Below are 25,104 nucleotides of genomic sequence, written 5' to 3'. Positions count from 1 at the left end.
TCTGCCCACTCCCTGTGGATCTGGAGGGCTGGATCCTTGAGTGCATCCCCATCTCTAAACCACCCCATTGTGGAAAGCAAGGGCCCATTCCAACTCCAGGATGCCGGCGAGGGGAAGTAGCCAGCCTGAGGAAGTGGCCCTGGCCCACACCCAGCTAGGCAGAGCTAGGAGACGACTTAGGCATCTTGGCTCCCCCCATACTCAAGGGGTATCTCTCTGAGCTGGGTCTCCCTTGCATTTGAGCTCTTGTCAAAGCTTCCACTAGCTTCCAGCTTCCATCTTTGTTCCTCTCTTTGCTCCCTATGCATCACAGCCTCTGTGTCTTTACCTTGACAAGCTAACGCCAACTGTCCTAAATTCTGCCCAATACCTAACTCTAGAACCTCTGTCACCTAAGGGCTCTCCATGCCCCTACCCCCTCCACCATCCCTGCCACCAGCAGCAAGAAGGATTTATGGGCCTGGGTTTTAATCTAAAAATAAGTTTTCAATTAAAGTTGAGAGGTATAAGAGAACGTTGCCTCAGGAAGGCAGCCCATCTCTGAGGCTTCCTCTCAAACAGATGGTTTGTAGCATCTTTAATTAACGAGAGATATGCAGATGGAGACCCTTAATAGCCTGCAGCAAAACGTAGAGGCTGGGCAGGGGTGGAGCTGAGTTAGCCCCAAGTAGGCTCTGAGCCAGGGGATGCTGCCTGGGTTGGCAAAGGGAGCCCTGCCCTTCAGCCCTGTCTCTCTATGGCCAGCCCTGGCCAGCCCTGAGGATGAGAAAGCCTTGCGCCCTAGGTTCTCTGCCCTGCACAGCATGCAGGAAAGGAAGGCGTGTGGAAGGGCAAGCTGCTCTGTACTATTAGCTGGGCCTGAAGGGCCTCTGCACAGCTTGCTTTAGGATATTTTATGTCTCTCTCATCTGAACACCCCCTCTCCCCAGATCTCCATCTTAAGCAAGTCTTTTAATGTGTCTGAGCCTTGCCAGTCTCATGGTGAAGATAAGGACCGGAGAATAATAAACCTGGAAGCTTAAAAGGATCATAAAGTCCATACTATTCAACCATCAGGGCTTGAATACTTAGCAAAACTCTCCCGCCACAAAGTGGCCTGGTCTCTAAGGCCTTACTTCCTCCAACAGTCACACAGTAACCGGTTTTAATTGCAGTCAACTCTGCCTCCCTGAGTTAACTATGATTGTTACATAAATTAAGAAGGAGGAGTTCCCTTCGTGGCGCAGTGGCTAACGAATCCGATTAGGAACCATGAGGTTGCGGGTTTGGTCCCTGCCCTTGCTCAGTGGGTTGACGATCCGGCGTTGCCGTGAGCTGTGGTGTAGGTTGCAGACGCGGCTCGGATCCCGCGTTGCTGTGGCTCTGGCATAGGCTGGTGGGTACAGCTCCGATTGGACCCCTAGCCTGGGAACCTCCATATGCCGCGGGAGCGGCCCAAGAAATAGCAAAAAAAAAAAAAAAAAAAAAAAGGAGAAAATCCAGGTGAAGGTGCTTTGTAAGCTGATTGCAACTATCTTTAATTACGGGAACAGATGATCTAGGGTCAGAAAAGGAGAAAGTAGGGGTCAGCCCATACAGGATCCCAGAACAGCATCCCAAGCCAGGCTACTGAAGCCCACCACCCTATCCCACCCAAAAGTCCACCCCACCTCTAGGGCTCAACAAGGAAAAAATGGTCGGATAAAGTGTGCCTAGCTCAGCATCAACTAGCCATCACTAGGGATCAGAAAGCATCTTCCATTCCGGAGCAAGGCAGGTAAAATCAGCATTTTGTTTAAATTTTAGGTGGTGATGAGTAGCTGAAAAAAATAAAGCAGACAATACAGAACACGGCAGGAGGGAGGCTACTTCTTTAAAAAGGAAGTATAAATTAAATTAAGTGAGGGAGTAAGCCACACAGGGGTCGGGGGGAAGAGTGCTCTAGGCAGAGAAAAAGCAAAGTCTCCAAGACAGAAACAAGCCCCACAGAAGCAGCAGCAAGGAGGCCAGTGTGGCTGGAGTGTGAAAGGGGCGGGGAGGGAGAGAGCTGAGGCAGGAGAGGCAGGTGGGGCCATGTAACATAAGACCCCTAAGGCCACTGTGATGGGTGGGGGTGGGGATACAGGAGACCCTCCCCAGTAGGAGCCTTCATACCACAGCGACACCCCTACTCCCAAGCTCACACTCTGCTGCTGCTTAAGGTTCTTCGAGGACAAGGAGGGAACAAACTATGTCATCCGCTGAGACGTCACCAAAGAGAAGCAGGATGGTAAGGGAGGGGATTGGATGGCTACAAGGACTGAGAAACAGGTGCTTCATTATTCATGAGAGACAAGAGAATGTAAATTTCAGTGGGGAAGGGAAAAGAACATAAAATGTAGACAAAGTAGGCAGAGAGAAAGAGAATGCCAAATAATAATAGCAGCTAACACCATGTGCCAGGAGCTGTTCCTAAAACTTTATGAAGTCTTTTTTTTTTTTTTTGGTCTTTCTAGGGCCGCACCCGCAGTATATGGAGGTTCCCAGGCTAGGGGTCGAATCGGAGCTGCAGCTGCTGGCCTACACCACAGCCACAGCAACTCGGGATCCAAGCCGCATCTGCAACCTACACCACAGCTCACAGCAGCACCATATCCTTAAGGCACTGAGTGAAGCCAGGGATTGAACCTGCGTCCTCATAGATACTAGTCAGATTCATTTCTGCTGAGCCACAACAAGAATTCCAAAAACTTTCTGAAGTCTTTTCATCTTCCAAACAACCCTATGAGGCACTATTTTATGACTCCCATTTTATAGATGAGAAAACTGAGGCATAGTGCAGCTAAGTTACTGAGCGTCAACCAGTCGTCAAATGACAGAGCTGAGACTTGACCCAGGCAAGCTGGCTTTGGAGTCCACACTCCCAGCTCTGCAGGATGCTCCAGATTGGAATTGGACAAAGATGGCCTGAAGAGAAGCAATCTGAGCAAGAGGGAGGGAACCTCAGGGGACAGATTTTGCTTCCCATACTATTCTCTCTCTGTAAAATTCAATGGTGATGCTACTCATTCAGTGCTTGGGAAGTTTACAAAGTGCCTCCCTATTTGATCCAAAATGACTAGGAAGGAGTTCCCATTGTGGCTCACTGGGTTAAGAACCCAATTATTATCCATGAGGACTTGGGTTTGATCCCTGGCCTCACTCAGTGGGTCAGGGATCTGGCGTTGCCATGAGCTGTGGTGCAGGTCACGGCTTGGATGCCTCATTGCTGTGGCTGTGGTACAGGCTGGCAGCTGCAGCTCCAATATAACCCCTAGCCTGGGAACTTCCATATGCTACAAGTATGGCCCTAAAAAGCAAAACAAATGAAAAACCCCAAAACAAAACAATGACTATGAAGTAGGTACTAACATCATCCCCAATTTATAGATAAGGACTCCGAGACATAAGAGGTTAAGTAACCTTTGCAGGAAGTGGTAAAGACAAAATTCAAAAACAAGGTTTGCCTGACTTCAAATCTCACTCTTTCAATCATCCAAAAAGTGCTTATGGGCGCAACAGAGTGGTAGGCACTGAACCAAGGATTCACACATGGGAAAGACGCCACCCTTGGAAGGATCCCTTGGGTAGTGACCCTGTCTCCTAAATTCAGGCCCAAAGAGCAAAATTCATCTTACTCCTGTCTAAAGAGCCAAGGGGAGGGAGGAGAAGAACACTCATGAGCTCCCACTCTGTGCTTGCATTTTCGGGATTCTATCACTCAGCCTCTCTATCAGCTCAGCAGCGTAAGATGTGGCTGAGACTGCTTTGCCTTTCTGGTGTCAGTCATGCTTCCTTACCGCTGCAGGATGAGAACCCTGGTTTTATCTAGAGTGCCAATCTGCCTAACTAAAGACTACATTTTTTTTTTTTCAATGGCCATACCTTCAGCATAAGAGGTTCCTGGGCCAGGGACTGAATCCCAGACATAGCTGCTACCTACACTGCAGATGCGGCAACATCAGATCCTTTAACCCACCACCCTGGGCAGGAGATTGAACCTGCTCCTCCAAAGCGACCTGAGCCACTGCAGTCAGATTCTTAACCTGTGGTGCCACAGCAGGAACTCCACTAACAACTACTTTCAAAGGCTCTGTTGCAATTAGGTGCAGCTGTAAGACTAAGCCACGGCTAATGAAATATAAAGAAAATCATTGTGTGAGATTTCTGGAGAAGCTCTTTAAAACAAAGGCAGATTCTTGAGGTGGGCTCCTTGGGCCCTTTCTCCTTTTCTCCTGTTTCCTGCCAGGAACTCAGTTATGATGGCTGAAGTGCCAGCCAACATCATGGATCATAAAGGCCACTTTAAAAATGGAAATATGTGCTTAGACTAGTGGAACAAAAAAGGTTAGAGTCCTGGGTCCCAGATGCTACTAGGGAATCACTATATAAGCCTTGATCTCCCTGCTTCTGAGAAATAAACTTCTGCATTACATAAGCTACGTATTTCAGTTGCTGGAAGTCAAATGCATATCTTAACAGATAGAGTAGAAATTACCATCATTCCCATTTGGAAACTAAGGCTGACAATTTGCCCCAAATCCCACAGCTGAGTAAGGGAAAGAAGCAGGCTTCAAACTTGAATCTGCCTGGTTCCAAAAGCCATGATCCTCTCCTCCCTTTGGTAAGAGCCTTGTTCACGCTCAGTAATTCATCCGAAGCCACAGGCACTAAGTTTTAAATAGCCAGCAACCCCTACATCCCCTGCTCTGGTCTTAAGGACGCACATCAGAGCAGACTGTTTTCCTCCCGACCTGTGCACGCTAGTAGATCAGTTAACTATATACCAGACAGCTGGCAGACTTTTTTTTTTTTTTTGGTCTTTCTACCTTTTCTAGGGCCGATCCCATGGCATATGGAGGTTCCCAGGCTAGGGGTTCAATCGGAGATGTAGCCACCAGCCTACACCAGAGCCACAGCAATGAAGGATCCGAGCCGCATCTGCAACCTATACCACAGCTCACGGCAACGCCAGATCCTAACCCACTGAGCAAGGGCAGGGATGGAACCCACAACCTCATGGTTCCTAGTCGGATTCATTAACCACCAAGCCACGAGGGGAACTCCTGGCAGATTTTTAAGAACAATTTTTATTATAGTTGATTTACATTGTTGTCAATTACTGTTATACAAAAAAGTAACCCTAGTCATACGTATATACACACATTCTTTTTCTCATATTATCTTTCATCATGTTCCATCACAAGGGATTGGACATAGTTCCCTGTGCTATACAGCAGGACCACATTGCTTAGCCATTCTCACTCTTTTTTTTTTTTTTTTCTTTTATGGCTGTACTTTTGGCATATGGAGGTTCCCAGGCTAGGGGTTAAATCAGAACTACAGCTGCTGGCCTACACCACAGCCACAGAAATGTCAGATCCTGAACCCAATGAACAAGGCCTAGGATCAAACCTACATCCTCACGAATCCTAGTCAGCCTATCCATTGTTTTAAGGTTTTTTGGGTTTTTTTTTTTTTTTGGTCTTTTTAGGGCCACACCTGAGACATGCTGCAGCTGATGGCCTACACCACAGCAACGGTATCCAAGCCACATCTGCAACCTGTACCACAACTCACGGCAACGCTGGATCCTTAACCCACTGAGCAAGGCCAGAGACTGAACCTGCGTCCTCATGGATACTATCAGATTCACTTCCACTGAGCCACGACGGGAACTCCAGCCTATCCATTCTCAACGTCATAGTTTGCATCTATTAACCCCAAACTCCCAATCCATCCCACTCCTTTCCCCTCTCCCTTGACAACCACCAGTCTGCTCTCCATATCTATGAGTCTGTTTCTGTTTTGTAGATAGGTTCTTCTGTGCCATATTTTAGATTCACAAATAAGTGATTATCTTACGGTATTTGTCTTTCTCTGACTTCAATTAGTATGAGAATTTCGAGTTCCATCCATGTTGTCTGCAAATGGCATTTTTTTCTTTTTTATGGCTGAGTAGTATTCCCCTGTGTATATGGGCCACACCTTCTTAATCCATTCATTGATCAATTTAGGACATTTACGTTGTTTCCATGTCTTGGCTATTGTGAATAATGCTGCAATGAACATAGGGGTGCATGCATCTTTTTGAATGAAAGTTTTTTGTCTGGATATGTGCCCAGGAGTGGGATTGCTAGATCATAAAGAGTTCTACATTTAGTTTTCTGAGGAACCCCCATACTGTTTTCCATTGTGGTTGTCCAATTTACATTCTCACCAATAGTGTAGGAGGGTTCTCCTTTCTCCACACCCTCTCCAGCATTTGCTGTTAGCCTTATTAATGATAGCCTTTCTGATCAATGTGAGGTAGTAACCCATTGTTGTTCTATTTGCATTTCTCTAATTAGTGATGCTGAGGATTTTTTCACAAGACTGTTGGCCATCCCTGTTTTCTTTAGAGAAATATCTATTTAGGTCTTCTGCCCATTTTTCAATTGAGTTGTTTGTGGGTTTTTTGCTGTTGAGTTGTATGAGTTGTTCATTTATGTAGGAGATGAAGCCCTTGTCAGTTGTATCATTTGAAACTATTTTCTTCTGTTCTGTAGGTTGTCTTTTCTTTTTTTTTTTACAGTGGGCAGATTTTTTTATCTCCCATTTAACTTCTCCTCTGCCTCCAAGTCCCAAGTCACCAGGCTCTTTTGGGAATCCTGGAAGAAAATCCCCTAAACTCGTTCTTGTGCAAACCTGACAATGTGATCTACTTTGTATTTCAAGGACAGCTTGTATATGTTAAACTTCTTAGAATTTAATAGATACCAGAATAATGTTGTCTGTGAATAAATATAGTTCTACTTCTTCCTTTCAAATCTGGATACCTTTCGTTTCCTTTCCTTGTCTACATGCACTAGCTTAACTGCTAGTTTAGGACTAATCCAAGAGGTAAAAGCGGACATCCTTGCTTTGCTTGTTCCTGATCATAGGTGAAAAGCATTCAGGTTTTCACCATTAAGCATGTTTCCTGTTGGGGTTTTTTTAATAGATGCCCTTTATCAGGTTAAGGAAGTTTTCTTCTCTAAGTTTACTGAATTGTAGCATGAATTTTGAAAATGATTTTTTGTGTGCATACTGAGATGATTGTGGGATTTTATCCTTAACCTATTAATATGGTGTATTACATAAATTGATCTGAGGATATTAAAACAACCTTTTGCTCCTGGGATAAATCCCACTTGGTCATGGTGTATCATCTTCTTTATGCGATGATGAATTTGGCTCACTAATTTTTTATTGAGGATTTCTGCTCAGATATTGTTCTGTAGTTTTCTTGGCTTCAGGAATATTATTGTGTTAGAGGGCCCCAAGACCACCTCCAGGTTCAATGATTCACTAGGAAAACTCAAAGGACTTGGCAAATGGTCATGCTCATGGCTATAATACAGAAAAAGAGGACCAAGAAAAATCAGCAAAGGAAAAGGTATACAGAATTAGGTCCAGAAAAAGCCAAGTGCAAGTTTTCAAGGACCACCTCAGTGGATTCAGACAGGATCCTCTTAATTTCCCTAACAAGAAATTGTTACAATATGTATGAAATGTTGCCAACCAGGGAAGCTCATTAGGGACTCGGCACCCAAGGTTTTTATCAGATGCTGATCACATAGGCACTCGGTGCCTGACATGTACCCTAATTTCAGACTCCCCAAAGGAAGACAAACATTCAGCATAAGTCATATTGTTGACAAGCTTCCGCGCAGTGAGCTACTGATAGTTAGGCAGTGGGAACACTCCTGAAATCCAAATTACCAGATAGCAACCAAGCACCAGCCACAGAAGCAGGCCTTTTAAAGGACAGGAATTGGGCCTGCCATGTTAACTCTTTTCTGCACACTTGCATTTAAAACAAAAACCCAGAAAGTAGATAATGCTTAATACGAAAGAATTCAATGCTAATGCTGGAACTTTAGCCCCAGGAGGCAGGGAAGGTTGAGTGTTAGGATGTTCTCCGCGCCTTGAAACCACACTCTTCTAGCTTAGCCGCATATGTACAAAAGGTCAAGCCTGTGCCTCTAGACAGTTCATCCACGATGTAAAAAGCCTCTCAGTTCACACTGTAGAAGGCTCGGACAGAAATACTTTCCCAGCACTTACAAGGAAAATGGCTTTACAGGCCTTGCGGCCTTTTGGTAATTTTAGCCCCTACTCCCGTCCCAAACTGCCCAAGTTTCATCAGTCACAGTCTGGGTAGAGACTAAGGTGTGCTAAAGGGGAAACAAGAGAGCAAACACTCATTTGGCACCCCTTTGGCACATTCTCAAGCATGAAACCTCCTCCAGGCAGCATAATCCTGGTTCTACAGACAAAGTAATGGTGACACTTATGGAGCTTCCCTAGATAGAGTCAGGCGCTTGCAGAGTTACTCTGCACTAGTTGATTTTACTCAACTTATGTCACAAATTGCACTCCTAACCCTTCTATGATGCATACCATTGATAATAAAAAAAAAAAAAAAGCTGGAGTTCCCGGCATGGCACAACGGAAATGAATCCAACTAGGAACCATGACGTTGCGGGTGTGATCCCTGGCCTCGCTCAGTGGGTTAAGGATCTGGTGTTGCCGTGGGCTGTGGTGTAAGTCGCAGAAACAGCTCAGATCTGGTGTTGCTGTGGCTGTGGCATAGGCCAGCAGCTGTAGCTCTGATTCAACCCCATATGCAGGTGCAGCCCTAAAAAGCAAAAAATAATAATAATAATAATAGCTAAACAGTTGTTAAGCACAAAGTATGAATAAAGCACTGTGTGATGCAATGTGCACATACTAACTTATCCCCACAACAATCCTGTTAGATGGGTACAATATTATCCCCCTTGTAAAGATGGGAAAACTGAGGTTAAGTAACTGGCCCCAGGTCACACAGCTGATACTTGGCAGAGATGGAATTTGATTCATACACTGCAGCTGCCAAGCCAGCTTTCTTAACCGCCAGCATAACCCAGCTTCGCAAAGACAATGTCAGGATTAAGTGAGTTTCCAGCATTGTCCTCACCACAAGATAGCCTGTCACATTCTCTGACATGAACTGGGGGTGAGGTAGAGAGAGCACTAACTTGAGGCTGAAGTTTAGTGATGATGAAGAATGCAAACAATGATACACAAGTGGGTGGATCACGAACCATTAAAGTTTCCTTCAGTGGTACCATCTTCTAGAGGACATCTGGAAATGCAGGGGCATTCTCGGCTATCACAAGGAATGGGGTAGACTGGCCATTAGTGCCCAGGTGCCAGGAATGTGAAACCTTCTGTGGTGAATAGAACAGTCTGCACAATAAATGGTGCCTCCCAGATGTCAACAGCACTCCCACTAACAAACACAGCACAGCAAACCAGCCCTGTATACCGCTCCAGGGAGACAGAAGAAAGAGGCAACAGGAAAGATCTGCTTTTGAAGGTTTACCTTATGCATCTCGAGCTTCGGTGAAGCACCTGCCAGGCAAGCATATGGCCCAAACCTGTTCCTCAACCTCCACATCAAGATTTATCTCCAAGGCATGGACAGGAGCCAGGCCCACAGGCTATTTGTCCAACAAGACACTTGGCTCCATCCTGGCTCAGGCAGTGAGCAGACACAGGGCTATGCCAGCTGATTCTTGGACTAAGCAATTGAGAAATGTTGAGAAACTCTCAGAAGGAAGGAGACTGCGGTCATTGCTCATTGTGACCGTCATCAGCTCAGTTCTGTACTGTCAAGGACTCTGCTGAGCATGGAGAAGGTGGCAGGCCAGGTCATGGGAAAACAATTCCTACCATCTGTGGGCTCTGGGGAAATACCAGCACCCTGGCACTTCCCTTCTCTCTCTGTCCTCAAACATAATGCCCCCTGTAAAGGCTCCAACTCAGGTCCCTGAGTCTCCTTTTTAAAGAAAGGCTAATATTTATGAAATAAATGAAGAGCAGCATAAGTCGGAAATCCACAATCAAGTCCACGAAGCAAGGCAACCTGTATAAATAGCTCAGCAGCATGTGTTTGTTTTTCACTAAAGCACTAAATCACTGATCTTCTAAACTAAAACACTGATCTTCCAGTTGCCCAGTTTCCCATCTCTGTCCCTTTCCTATATAGCCTAAACATCTGGCCAGGCAAAGTATGACTGATGATTAAATCTAATTCATGAGACACTTGATTTCCAAGTTGATAAGCCTAACGACCTCGATCTAGACTAGGACAAGGAAAGCAAGGCTGTTTACAGGGTCACTGGGGATGTCCTTAATGATTATACCCTTGTTCCCCTAGATCTCACTGACAATTATATGGGCAGCTGTAAAGAAAGAAGTGAATGGGTTGTTACAAGCCCTTAATACTTAGCAATATTAAACTGAATTATGTTCACGGGCCAAAACCCTGAGATGACAGTGGTACAGTGGGAGGCAGGGAGGACAGTAATGTATGCCTATCAGACAGGATCAAAACATAAAGCAATAGTGATGGCACCAATAAAGTTATCTCAAGGAAATAGTTATTGTCATGGAAAGGACTGTAAAAAAATATATAGGTAAGAAACAAACTGTTAGGGGGAGAATGGCAGACGGGGGATAACAATTCTTGGCTCATGATTCTTTAACTGAAACTGAGAGATTTATGAAACAAACTTAGGATAAAGTCTTTTTTATTTTTAATGGAACTGTCATGAATTTATGTACTCAGAAGTTGGCTACCCTACAAGAGAGGAAATAAAACAATTTGCATTAAAAACAGGTTAAATCTAGGAGTTCCCATGGTGGCGCAGCAGAAATGAATCAACTAGTATCCATGAGGATGCAGGTTCGATCCCTGGTCTCACTCAGTGGGTCAGGGATCCAGTGTTGCTATGAGTTGCGCATGGTGTAAGTTGCAGACATGGCTCCGCGTTGCTGTGGCTGTGGTATAGGCTGGCAGCCGTAACTCCAATTCAACCCCTAACCTGGGAATTTCCATATGCCAAGGGTGCGGCCCTAAAGAGAAAAAATAATAGGTAAGTTTAGCAGTTATAGAACATAGCAGATTTAGCTAATATGGACAAACTTCCACCTCACCTTCAATTTACAAACACAGAAAAACACCAGATAAAATGCAGCGTATTTAAAACTACACGGTTCATGATGAGAGACCACTTCATACTCATTAGGATGACTGTTATAAAAAAAAAAAAAAAAAAAAAAAAACAGAAAATAACAAGTGTTGGCGTGGATGTAAAGAAACAAACCCTTGTACATTGTTGGTAGGTATGTAAAATGTACAGTGGTTCTTCAAAAAATTAAACACAAATTACCTCCCAATTGATCCAAAAATTTCACTTCTAGGTATACATTAAAAAACCTGAAAGTAGGGACATGAACACACATTCATATACACATGTTCATAGCAGTATTAGTCACAATAACCAAAAGGGAGAAGCAACCTAAGTACCCATCAACAGATTACTAGATAAAGGAAATGTGCTATATACATATATGGGAATATTAGTCTTAGAAAGGGGGAGATTCTAACACTTGCCCCGGTACAACAAACCTTGAAGTCATTATGATCAGTGAAATAAGCCAGACACAAAAGGATAAATATTATATGTAAATTATCACTCAATAGCAGAGGGCAATAAAGACCTTTAGAGGGAAGCAAAACTGAGTATTACTACCAGACTTGCACTAGGACTAGGATATACATGGGAAAGAAAGGAAGTGAGGTGTCCCCCAGCTCCAATTCAACCTGTAGCCTGGGATCTTCCATACGCCACAGGCGTGACCTGGGAAAAAAAAAAAAAAAAAGAAAGGAAGGAAGGTTCGGTCCTAAAAAGAAAATAAGAAAGAAAGAAAGAAAGAAAGAAAGAAAGAAAGCAAGCAAGCAAGCAAGCAAGCAAGCAAGCAAGCAAAGAAAGGGAATTCCTGTTGTGGTGCAGTGGATTAAGAATCTGACTGTAGAAGTTCCCGTCGTGGCTTAGTGGAAACAAATCCAGCTAGTAACCATGAAGTTTCAGGTTTAATCCCTGGCCTTACTCAGTGGTTTAAGGATCTAGCATTGCTGTGAGCTGTGGTGTAGGTTGCAGACAAGGCTTGGACCTGGTGTCGCTGTGGCTGTGGCGTAGGCCCGTGGCTATAGCTTCAATTTGACCCTAGTCTGGGAACCTCCATATGCCGTGGGTACAGTCCTAAAAAGACAAAATTATTATTATTATTATTATTATTATTATTATTACTACTACTACTATGACTAGGGGATTTAAAAGACAAAATGGAACTATTGAATAAGAACACACAGGTAAAACAAGAGAGGATGACTATACTTAAGATGTTTTAAGGTCTTTGTACTATTAGAGGAAAACAGAGTTATCAACTATATTAAGTAAGCAAGTTAAAATGTTTAAAGTAACAATAAGATGTATCATTTCCAAACCAGCAGGGGGAAAAGAGGGTAATTAACTAAATTTAAAAATTGGATCAATCCAATAGAAGATAGTAAAGGAGAAAAAGCATAAAAAAGAAGGATAAATAGAAAGTATCAAAATTATATAGTAGAAATACATCCAATATATCAGTAATCATAAAATATTAACTAAAGTTACCAGTTAAAAGAAATGTCAGACTGAATTTTTTTTAAATAATAAAAATCTAGCTATAGGCTCTTTTTAGAGACACACTTCTAAAAACAAAGAAATTAAATGGATTTTAGAAAAATATTATCCCCTCTCAATCCTCACCCACCAGCCCCACTACAACAAAAAGAGACAGCATCTCTAGAGTAATACACAACAAAATAAGACTTTAAGCAGAAAAGCATCATTTTATAGAAGTTTTCCATAAAAATATAAATTATCAAAACAGTTTTCAAAGAAATAGAAAACTCAGGACCAAAATCATGAAGTAAATTATATCAGTAGTCAAAAATCTATCCTTCCCATTTAAAAAAATATTAGGCCTAAACCATGCTGTCAAGAAAGAGATAACCTTCCATCTTATGACTCAAACTGCTTCAAAGAAAAGAAAAAGAAGAGTAATTCCCCAACTTATTTTATGAGGCTAGTATGTCATTGATACCAAAATTGGACAAGGATAGTGAACAAGTAAAATTACAGACCAATCCTGTTATGAACACATACAAAAACCTAAATAAATAAATTGCATCAGGTCTAGCAATATATAAAATTTTGATACAATATTTCACTGAATCAAAAATGTCACTGATTGTAAGATAACCATTACTTTTATACTAAGAAAGAAAAATGCTGTCTCTTCAACAATAACATAATGCTTTCTTTTCACTACACATTTTATTTTATACTCGCTGAAGGAGGTTTTTCAACTTATTTACCCTTATTTTTACCATCTATCATTCTTACACATTCATAATGAGGAAAACATAGCAAAATAAATAAGGTAAGATCTTCATACTGGAGTCCAACTCTTCTAAATCACTATTCAACTAAGTCTTGCCATCAAGAGGGGGTAGTGTGTAACATTTTCAGAAAAGAGTCTGTACCATTCTCTCCAGCATTTTCTTCTAAGCCACTGACACATATTAGGAGAGTTTTGATGCTGAAATTTACTTTACCAGAGGATAAAAACAGAAAATTTTCAGACAACAATCAAGACCCCTATTCCTTCCTCAAATAGTCCTTAAATGGTTGTTGACTAAAACACTAAGGAATCACAAGTAATCAAGTTTAAGCAAGAGCAATTAGAAGATGCCACTGCCTGTAAAACATATTCTAATCACAGAAATGTGAAAATGTGAACAATCTACATCTCAGAATCAACAAATAAGGTACATCACAATCAAAGAGAATTTATCTCAAGAAATCAAGAATAGTTTAACACAGGAAATTTATTAAAGTAGGTCACCACATTAACACATTAAAGGAAAAAAACTCAATGTATGCAGAAAAGCATTTGATAAAATTCAACTACCACAACTTTTTTTAAAAACCTCTTAGCAAAAGAGAAACAAAGGAACAGACTTAACCTTATATAACTGACTACCTGCCAAAATTTCATAGCAAAAACAATAACAACAAAAGCAGCAAAATGTTAGAAATACCCCCTTAAAGGCAAGAACAGGATAAAGATGATTGCCATCATTGCTTCTACTCAATATTATACAAAAGGTCTCAGGTAGCTCAATAAAACAGGAAAACAGTAGAGGTAGTATAAGAAGTGGAAACAAAAAAAAGAACTAACCTATAATTACCAACCCAGATAATCCAAAATAAACTACAAACTACTGCTCTAATAAGAGAGTTCAGCAAGGTTATGAAGTACAAAAAGCCAATATACAAAAGTCCATAGAAGGCCTACAAGCAGTGAATAATTAAAAAATACAATTTTTGTACAAGATGATATTTATAGTGGCTTCAAAAACAAAATACATAGGAATAAAGCTAACCAAAGATATAATGTGTTTTTATAGGAAACACTTAAAGCTTCATTGAAAACAAAACATTTACCAATTAAAAAAACTGAAGGAGTTCCCGTCATGGCTTAGTGGTTAACGAATCTGACTAGGAACCATGAGGTTGCAGGTTCAATAGCTGGCCTTGCTCAGTGGGTTAAGGATCTGGCGTTGCCGTGAGCTGTGGTGTACGTCGCAGACACAGCTTGGATCCCGAGTTGCTGTGGCTCTGGAGTAGGCCGGTGGCTACAGCTCTGATTAGACTCCTAGCCTGGGAACCTCCATATGCCACAGGAGCGGTCCTAGAAAAGGCAAAAAGACCAAAAACAAAAAACAAAAACTGAAGCACTTAATAAGCTATAAATGAAGTGATATAAAATATTTTCAAGTGGGAGGAAAATATATATGTGTGTGTGTATATATATATATATATATACACTTCTACCAAAAATAATCTATGAAACCACTGAAATTCTAAAATTCTAATCAAAACATGTAACTCAACAAACTAATCCTAAAACCTGTATGGAAGAGGGCAAAGATGAGATCCAGGAGTAGCCAAAACAATGGCACAGTGGTTAACGAATCCGACTAGGAACCATGAGGTGGCGGGTTCGGTCCCTGCCCTTGCTCAGTGGGTTGACGATCCGGCGTTGCCGTGAGCTGTGGTGTAGGTCGCAGACGCGGCTCGGATCCTGCGTTGCTGTGGCTCTGGCATAGGCTGGCAGCTATAGCTCCGATTCAACCCCTAGCCTGGGAACCTCCATATGCCGCGAGAGCAGCCCACGGAATAGCAAAAGACCAAAAAAAAAAAAAAAAGAATATAAAGAAGGTGTTGGGGGGAGTTCCCGTCATGGCTCAGTGGAACCCAACTAACATCCATGAGGATGCGGGTTTGATCCCTGGCCTCATTTAGTGGGTTAAGGATCCAATATTGCCATCCGCTGTGGTGTAGTCACAGACATGGCTCAGATCCCACATTGCTGTGGCTGTGGCACAGGCCGGCGGCTACAGCTCCAATTGTACCTCTAGCCTGGGAACCTCCGTATGTCACGGGTATGGCCATAAAAAGACCAAAAAAAAAAAAAGAGAAGGTGTTAAAAAGGAGGAGGTGTTAGGGAATTCATCCTACCAGGTATCAAGACTTTTTATAAAGTTTTAAGAATTAAAGCAATGTGGAATGGATACAAAACAATCTATCAGACCAATAGAACAAAATATTTAAACCAGAAACAAACTCTAGTAAATTCAATCAATCAAATGGAATGTCTATTTGTGACAGGATGTATCACAAGTAGGTAGGTGTAAGAACACTGGGTTAGAAGTATGGAAAAAAAAATGATCCACAATATACACCATATTATACAAAAATAAATTCCAGATGAATTAAAAGGCTAAATATAAAATTTTTAAATTCCTGAAATATAAGAAAATACTATTGAAACAGGAAAGAATTTCTTATAGAGGCATAAAAAACATAAGCTAAAAAATGATAAATTTCAGTACATAAAAAAAAATGTAGGAATTCCCGTCATGGCTCAGTGGTTAACGAATCCAACTAGGATTCGTAATGAATCCATGAGGTTGCGGGTTCGATCCCTGGCCTTGCTCAGTTGGTTAAGGATCCCGGGTTGCTGTGGCTGTGGCGTAGGCCGGTGGGTACAGCTCCAATTCGACCCCTAGGCTGGGAACCTTCATATGCCACGGGAGCGGCCCAAGAAATATACATATATCTCAAATCTTTTGAATACTTTTCAAAAGTGAAAAAGTGTACCCCCCAAAAAATCAAATACCTAGGAATAAACCTATCCAAGGAGGGAAAAGACATATATGCTGAGAACTATAAAATATTAATCAAGAGAATTAAAGAGGATTCACAGAAATGAAAAGATATCCCATGCTCCTGGATTGGAGGAATTAATATCATTAAAATGGCCATACTACCCAAAGCAATCTACAGATTTAATGCAATCCCTATCAAATTACCCATGACATTTTTCACAGAACTAGAACAATCAATCCAAAAATGTATATGGAACCATAAAAGTTCAAGAATTGCCAAAGCAACCCTGAGGGGAAAAAAAACAAGCATGAGGCATAATTCTCCCAGACTTCAGACAATACTACAAAGCTACAGTAATCAAGACAGTGTAATACTGGTACAAAAACAGACATACAGACCAATGGAACAGAACAGAGAACCCAGAAATAAACCCAGACTCCTATGGTCAATTAATCTTTGACAAAGGAGGCAAGAATATAAAATGGGAAAAAGATAGTCTCATCAGCATGTGGAGCTGGGAAAATTGGACAGCTGTATGTAAATCAATGAAACTAAAACACACCCTCACACCATGCACAAAAGTAAACTCAAAACAGCCTAAAGATTTAAATATAAGACAAGATACCATAAAACTCCTAGAAGAGGATATAGACAAAACATTCTGACATCAACTGTACAAATGCTTTCTGAGGTCAGTCTCCCAAAGCACTAGAAATAAAAATGAAGGAGTTCCTGTGTGGCACAATGGGATTGGCAAGGTCTTGGGAGCACTGGGTCACAGGTTCGCTCCCCAGCCAAGCACAGTAAGTTAAGGATCCAGTGTTGTTGCAGCTGTGACTTAGCTGGGATCTGATCCCTGATCTGGGAACTCCATATGCTGTAGAGCAGCCAAAAATGAAAAAAAGAAAAAAAAAGAAAAAAAAAAAAGAAAGAAAGTAAACCAATTGGACCTAGTCAAACTTACAAGTTTTTGCACAGCAAAGGAAACAATTTTTTTTTTCTGAGTTATAAATGCCGCATTTTATTTTTTTCCTTTTTTTTTATTACGCAAATGAATTTATCACATCTGTAGTTGTATAATGATCATAACAATCTGATTTCACAGGATTTCCATCCCACAGCCCAGGCACATCCCCCCACCCCCCAAATTTTTTTTTTTTAATTTTTTTGTCTTTTTGCCATTTCTTGGGCTACTCCCTCAGCATATGGGGAGGTTCCCAGGCTAGGCTGTAGTTGCCATCCTACCCTAGAGACACAGCAACATGGGATCTGAGCCGCGTCTGCAACCTACACCACAGTTCATGGCAATGCCAGATCCTTAACCCACTGAGCAAGGCCAGGGATCGAACCTGGAACCTCATGGTTCCTAGTCGAATTCATTAACCACTGAGCCATGACGGGGACTCCAACAATTATTTTTTAAAAATGAAAAGACAACTTACAGAATAGGAGAAAATAGTTGCAAATGATACAACCGACAAGGGCTTAATCTCCAACATATACAAACAACTCATACAACTCAACAGCAAAAAAACAAACCACCCAATTGAAAAAAGGGGCAGAAGACCTAAATAGACATTTCTCCAAAGAAGACATACAGATGGCTAACAGGCACATGAAAAATATGCTCAACATCACTAATTATTAGAGAAATGCAAATCAAAACTACAATGAGGTACCACCTCACGCTGGTCAGAATAGCTATCATTAATAAGACTAAAAATAACAAATCCTGGAGAGGATGTAGAAAAAAGGGAACTCTCCCACACTGTTGGTGAGAATGTACATTGGTACAACCACAATGGAGAATAGTACGGAGGTTCCTCAGAAAACTAAATATAGAACAACTATATGATCCTGCAATCCTACTCCTTGGCATACATCCAGACAAAACTTTCATTCAAAAAGATACATGCACCCCTATGTTCACTGCAGCATTATTCCCAATAGCCAAGACATGGAAACAACCTAAACATCCTAAATTAATCAACGAATGGATTATGAAGATGTGGTCCAGGAGTTCCCATCATGAATCAATGGTTAATGAACCTGACTAGCATCCATAAGGACACAGGTTCCATCCCTGGCCTCACTCAGTGGGTTAAGGATCCAGCATTGCCAAGAGCTGTGGTGTAGGTTGCAGTTGTGGCTTGGATCCTGCATTGCTGCGGCTGTGGTGTAGGCCAGCAGCTACAGCTCCGATTAGACCCCTAGCCTGGGAACCTCCATATGCCACAGGTGCAGCCCTAAAAAGACAAAAGAAAAAAAAAAAAAAAAAAAAAAAGAAGATGTGGTCCATATACACAATGGAATACTACTCAGCCATCAAAAAGAACAAAATAATGCCATTTGCAGGAACACAGATGGAACTAGAGATTCTCATACTAAGTGAAGTCAGCAAAAGACAAATACCATAAGATATCATTTATTTGTGGAATCTAAAAAATGGCACAGATGAACCTATCTACAGAACAGAAACGTCCCACAGACATGGATAGCAAACCTGTGGTTGTCAAGAGGGAGGGGGAAGGAGTGGGGACGGATTGGGAGTTTGGTGTTACTAGATGCAAACTATTACATTTAGAATGGATAACCAATGAAGTTCTGCTGTATAGCAGAGGGAACTGTAATCAATCACTTGCGATAGAACATGATGGAAGACAATGTGAGAAGAAAAGTGTACATATGTATGACTGTGTCACTGCTCTACAGCAGAAATTGACAGAACATTGTAAATCAACTATGATTTAAAAAAAATTTTATAGACGTGAAAAAGCTTCAATCTGGGAGAAAATATTATAGATAGATAGATATAGATACCTAATACCAATCAAAGAAACAAATACAATGAAATAAAATCGGTCAATATGAATAGACAATTTCATAAAACCAAAAATGGGCAAGAGATTTACAAAAACATATTCAATTTCACTAGTAATCAAAGCAATTATTATTAAAAGGCGGTAAAATTTTACTTTATTTTTTTGCTTTTTGGGGCCACACCTGCAGCATATGGAAGTTTCCAGGCTAGGGGTTAAATCGGAGCTACAGCTGCCTGCCTACACCACAGCCACAGCAACTCAGAATCCGAGCTGCATCCGCAAACTATACCACAGCTCACAGCAATGCTGGATCCCTGACCCACTGAGCAAGGCCAGGGATTGAACCCGCATCCTCGTGGATACCAGTCGGATTCGTTTCCCCTGTGCCACAACAGGAACTCCCAAGAGGCGATATAATTTTATATCCCTCAGATTTGCAAAAATTTCAAGTTTAAAAAATACCAAGACCTGGAGTTCCCGTCGTGGCTCAGTGGTTAACGAATCCGACTAAGAACCATGAGGTTGTGGGTTCGATCCCTGGCCTTGATCAGTGGGTTAAGGATCCGGCGTTGCCGTGAGCTGTGGTGTGGTTGCAGACTCGGCTCGGATCCTGAGTTGCTGTGGCTCTGGCATAGGCTTGGCAGCAACAGTTCCAATTAAACCCCCGGCCTGGGAACCTCCATATGCCGTGGGTGTGGCCCTAGAAACGGCAAAAAAAAAAAAGACAAAAAAATATGTACCAAGACCTGGGAGGAGTTCCCGTTGTGGCTCAGCAGGTTAAGAACCTGACATAGCATCTGTGAGGTTGCAAGTTTGATCCCTGACTTCACTCAGTGGGTTAAGGATCTGGTGTTGTCACAGCTGCAGCTTACGTCACAGATAAGCCTCAGATCTGGCATCACTATGGCAGTGGTGTAGCCAGCAGCTGCAGCTCTGATTCAACCCCTAGCCCAGGAACTTCCACATGCTGCAGGTGCAACCCTAAAAAGAAAAGAGAAGAAAAAAATACTAAGACTTGGGGAGTTCTCTTGTGGTACAGTGGGTTAAGGATCTGGTGCTGTCACTGCATCGGCCTGGGTCGTTGCTCTGACCCAGGTTCAATCCTTGACCCCCAAAGTTCCACATGCAAGCACAGCCAAAACAAAACAAAACGAACAAATAAATACCAAGACTAGGCAAGGTTGTAGGGACATGGGACTATTATACAAGGGAGAATTTAAACTGGTATAACCATTTAGTAAATACAAAGATGAGGAGTCCCAAAACCCAGCAATTCCATTTCTAGGTATAATCTCTAAAAACACTCTCACATATGTACCACATAAGGAGACACAGATACAGAAATTCAGTGCTGTGATGTTTGAAGGATGTAAAATTAGAAATAACCAAAAGAGGAATTTCCTTGTAGCACAGTGGGTTAAGGATCAGGCCTTAATTGCAGCAGTTTAGACTGCTGCTGGGCGTGGGTTTAATCCCTAGCCTGGGAACTTCTGTGTACCACTGATGCAGCCAAAAAAAAAAAAAAAAAGATCCATTGATGGTTAAATATATTATAGCATACAAATATACTGGAATACTTGCCAACAGCTAAAATGAGTGAACAGATAAATTTCAAAGCCCATACGTTAAGCATGAAATAAAAGCAGAAAAAGTATATACTTTCAATACATTTAAAACTCAAACATAATAGATTTTATACTGTTACAGACATATGCAAATATATTAAAAGTTTTTTTAAGTCCATGGGGATGTTATATATCAATAAGTACCTCTAGTTAGTCTTTTTCCTAAGGAGAAAGAGTAGGAAAAGTATCTGATAGGGAGGGAGTAAGAGGAGAGAGTGGTAAATTAACAACATCTGTACTTTCTTAGTTCTTCATGAAAATCTGAAGCAAACATGGCAAAAGGGTTCATATTTGTTAAAGCTAGGTGGAGGGTACAAAGATATTTTTTCTGTCTTTTCAGTATATTTTAAATATTTCATTATTCAAACATTTTATACAGAAAAGGTCTGGCAATATGTACGACATACTCATTTTAAAAGGTCTATTCTATAAAATAAGGATAGAGGCTTTAAAAGATGTTTGTTTATAAAGGGAAAAAATTGAAAACAGAATTAGCTAAATAAGCTGCAGAACAGCCATACAATGAAATGTCACATAACCACAAAAAAATTATAGGTCAGAAGCGAAGTTATTAACTTGGAAAGATGCTGACAACACATTAAATGAAAAAAAAACCACACTGTAAGACTACAGGTTTTCAACTAAGGCCTTAAGTGGTTAAATGAACTTTCTCCCACATGCACTAAGGCTGTAGTTCCATTAATGTACTTACTATATTTTAATCTCATCAACTTGCATCCATGGAAAGAAGTTAACTACAAAGAGCCTAATAATAATAGAAAGTACAAGAGACAAATTCTAGTGTTTTGAGCAAGAAAGCTATTGCTATAATACTGATATAAAACAGCTGCACACAAAGCCAAAAAAAAAAAAAAAAAACAAGTCCCAGTGTTGGTTCCAACAATCCCAGTCTTCCCAGATGATAACTGTTCTATCTAACCATGCAGTCAGAGAGCTATCAGAGCTAGCTCGGTAGTGTAAGCCGCTGATCATACCAAAAAGACAGGTAAAAACTGGCAGGTACCAATGAAACTCAAAGCTATACTCAAAGTGATGTCATGTTTATTAGGGGAAAGAGCAGCAGCAGGAAGTAACTGAAGGAATTCTGAGAGACTAAAACATTTTTGCCCTGTTAATTTATACCCTCTGATAAATTGGAAAATTGACTTGGATGCTCTAAAACTTGTATCCCATATGCTATTCATTAAAAGTTATCCAGGAGTAAAAAAAAAAAAAAAAAAAAAAAAAAAAAAAAAAGAAAGAAAAGAGTTCCCGCGTGGCTCAGTGGTTAACAAACCCGACTGGTATCCATGAGGACCTGGGTTTGATCCCTGGCCTTGCTCAGTTGGTTGAGGATTCAGTGTTACCACAAGCTGTGGTATCAGTCGAAGACGTGGCTCGGATGATCCTGCTTTGCTGTGGCTGTGGCGTAGGCCAGCCACGACAGCTCTGATTCTACCGATAGCCTGGGAACCTCTATATGCCACGGGTGTGGCCCTAAACAGACAAGAAAAAAGTTATTCAAAAGATCTTAGAATCATTTCTGTACAGCATAAATTGACAGAACACTGTAAATCAACTATAATAAAAATGTTTTTAAAAGAGCTAAGAATCATAATACATTCCTTTTTTTTTTTTTTTTTTTTTTTTTTTTTGCTTTTTAGGGCCGTACCTGCAGCATATGGAGGTTCCCAGGCTAGCAGTAGATCCAAGTCACACCTGTGACCTACACCACAGCTCACGGCAACGCAGGATCCTTAACCCACTGAGTGAGGCCAGGGATCGAACCCACCATCTCATGGTTTCTAGTCAGATTCATTTCTGCTGAGCCACAAGGGGGACTCCATAATACATTCTATTTTATGAAAACCACAATGGCATAAAGGACAACTCTTTCCTCACAACTTTTGATACCAAATGTGTGCAGGTTTTCCCACACCAACCAATTCTCCAACTATCCATAAACCAACTGGGTATCCTACAATTCAATTCTAACACTAAACACCGGGAGTTAGCACAGGCCCCACAGATTAAGGGCTCAGTCCCACAAGACTGCCCCTCCCTTCAGACACCAATCACAAGTAGTGGGTCTCCATGTTACCCACACATCTGTCCAACTTCGGTGCCCATAAACCCCCTCCTCATGTTTGATAACTTGCTATATCAGCTCAGAGGACTCAGGGAAACACAATTTCCAGTTTACTACAAAGGATATTATAAAGAATAGAGACAAAACAACCAGATGCAGAGGTTTATAGGACAAGGTCCATAAGAGTTGTGAGCACAAATCCTCTGTCCCCATGGAGCTGGAATGCATCACCTCTTGGCACATGGATGTAGGCACCAACCTGGAGGCTTTCAAACCCCACCGTTTAGAGATTTTTATGGAGGCTTCATTATGTAGGTTTACTCGACTAGTAACTCAATCTCCAGTCCCTTTCCCTTCCCTGGAGATGAGGCAGGGGAGACTTAAAGGTCTAACCCTCTAATCACATAGTTGGTTCCTCTGGCAACCAGCCCCCAGCCTAAAGCTATCTAGGGACCCACCAAGAGTTAGCACATTAGCATACAAAAAGATACTCTTATTAATTCCAGAAATTTCAAGAGTCTTAGAAGCTCTTACATCAGGAACCAGGGACTAAAACTAAATATTATAATAAAAAATATTCCTATCACCCCTATCACTCAGGAAAGTACAAAGGTTTTAGTAGCTCTTACGCCAGAAACTGGGAATAAAGACCAAATATACATTTCTTACATGATAATATCACACATGAGATAAAGGGTAAGGAGTTAGAACTCCTAGAGGGAAATACTTTATTATTTCTTTTTTTTGTCTTTTTCTAGGCCCACACCCGCGGCATATGGAGGTTCCCAGGCTAGGGGTCTAATAGGAGCTGGAGCCACCGGCCTACGCCACAGCCACAGCAACACCAGATCCAAGCCGCGTCTGCGACCTACACCAAAGCTCACGGCAATGCCGGGCCCTTAACCCACTGAGCGAGGCCAGGGATCGAACCTGCAACCTCATGGTTCCTAGTCGGGTTCATTAACAACCGACCCACCATGGGAACTCCTCATTATTATTTCTTTACTGTGAAAATATTTCTAGTATTCTTTATACTTTGATAAAATATTTTTGAGACTTCTAAGGCCAACAAATATAATCTGCATTTATTGTGTAAAAATTAAGACTGGCTCAGGCTCTATAATGGGAATTGGATGTTAGATATGCTAAGTCTCAGCTTCTAGAAGAGTTGATTTTGAATTCAATCACCCTTTGAAAGAAGACATACCAGCTCGCATAATTTCGTCAACCAGGAGAATGTTGGTGGCAATCACTGTGCTGAGGAAAAAGATGACAGGGTGAGTAAAGCTTACCAACAGTTATCTTTCCTCCCAGCAATCTTCAGCTACTAAAGGCACTTTGTTCTACAGTGATGTTGGTGTGAGGTAAGACACAGCTATTATAAATACAAATATCACCCCTCGTATTATAATTTCAATTCCTTTGCTGATTAAGTGGAAGCCTAATTTTATATTCCAGCACAAGAGAGCTCATTTTTAGCACACCATTTGATTTTTTTCTACTATGCATATGGTACTATGGGTAGTACTTCCTTCTTCCCCTTCCCCCTCAGACAAACAGTAAAAATTACCATTTCCTATAACTTACACTGCTAGAACTAAAATGTTAAAGGGACATAAATGACAGAAACTAGTCTTTGGAGTTCCCACTGTGGCACAGTGGATTAAGAATCCAACTGCAGAAGCTCAGGTCACTCCAGAGGTGCAGCTTCCATCTCCAGCCCAGCACAGTGTGTTAAAAGAATTGGCATTGCTGTAGCTGTGGTGTAGGTTGCAGCTGCAGCTCAGATTTAAGCCCTGGCCCAGGAACTTCCATATGCCATGGGTATGGCCAAAAAAATAATAATAATAATGACAGAAGCTAGTCTTTTTTTTTTTCTTTTTACATTTTAGAGCCGCACCCACAGCATATGGAAGTTCCCAGGCTAGGGGTCAAATCTGAGCTGTAGCTGCCGGCCACAGACCCAGCCACAGCAATGTGGGATCTGAGCCACATCTGCTACCTAATACCTAATGCCTAATACAGCTCATGGCAATGCTAGACACTTAACCCACTAAGCGAGGCCAGGAATCTAACCCACATCCTCATGGATACTAGTCAGGTTCATGACCACTGAGCCATAGCGGGAACTCCCCAGATAATAGTCTTAAAAAACTGGATACTGGAGTTCCAATCGTGGTGCAGTGGTTAACGAATCCGACTGGGAACCATGAGGTTACGGGTTCGGTCCCTGCCCTTGCTCAGTGGGTTGCGGATCCGGCATTGTCGTGAGCTGTGGCGTAGGTCGCAGACGCGGCTCGGATCCCATGTTGCTGTGGCTGTGGTGTAGGCCGGTGGCTACAGCCCTGATTGGACCCCTAACCTGGGAACTTCCATATGCTGCGAGAGCGGCTCAAGAAAAGGCAAAAAGACAAAAAAAAAAAAAAAAAAAAAAA

At 41.7% G+C, this 25,104-nt stretch overlaps 1 protein-coding gene across 11 annotated transcripts in view; it reads right to left on the bottom strand.

Annotated features, from left to right (window-relative positions):
* CCT6B (chaperonin containing TCP1 subunit 6B) overlaps nucleotides 1–25,104 on the bottom strand; it is a 277,630-nt gene that overhangs the window by 228,885 nt on the left and 23,641 nt on the right. For 10 of the 11 annotated variants that reach the window (XM_084985137.1, XM_084985135.1, XM_084985138.1 and 7 more), the window contains exon 14: nucleotides 23,877–23,926. In XM_084985137.1, the coding sequence (XP_084841263.1) occupies nucleotides 23,877–23,926 (50 nt within the window). Of the gene's footprint in view, nucleotides 1–23,733; nucleotides 23,927–25,104 lie in introns of those variants that run through there. The other variant, XM_005674603.4, reaches the window with a different exon arrangement.

The sequence above is a fragment of the Sus scrofa genome, chromosome 12 (genome assembly GCF_054392235.1).
Source record: "Sus scrofa isolate SSC_HxYL_T2T_F1_AM1 chromosome 12, Sscrofa_HxYL_maternal_Yorkshire_Landrace_v2.0, whole genome shotgun sequence".
NCBI classification, from domain to species: Eukaryota; Metazoa; Chordata; class Mammalia; order Artiodactyla; family Suidae; genus Sus; species Sus scrofa.
Note: the sequence above shows the minus strand (reverse complement) of the source record. Positions and strands in the feature narration are given on the sequence as shown.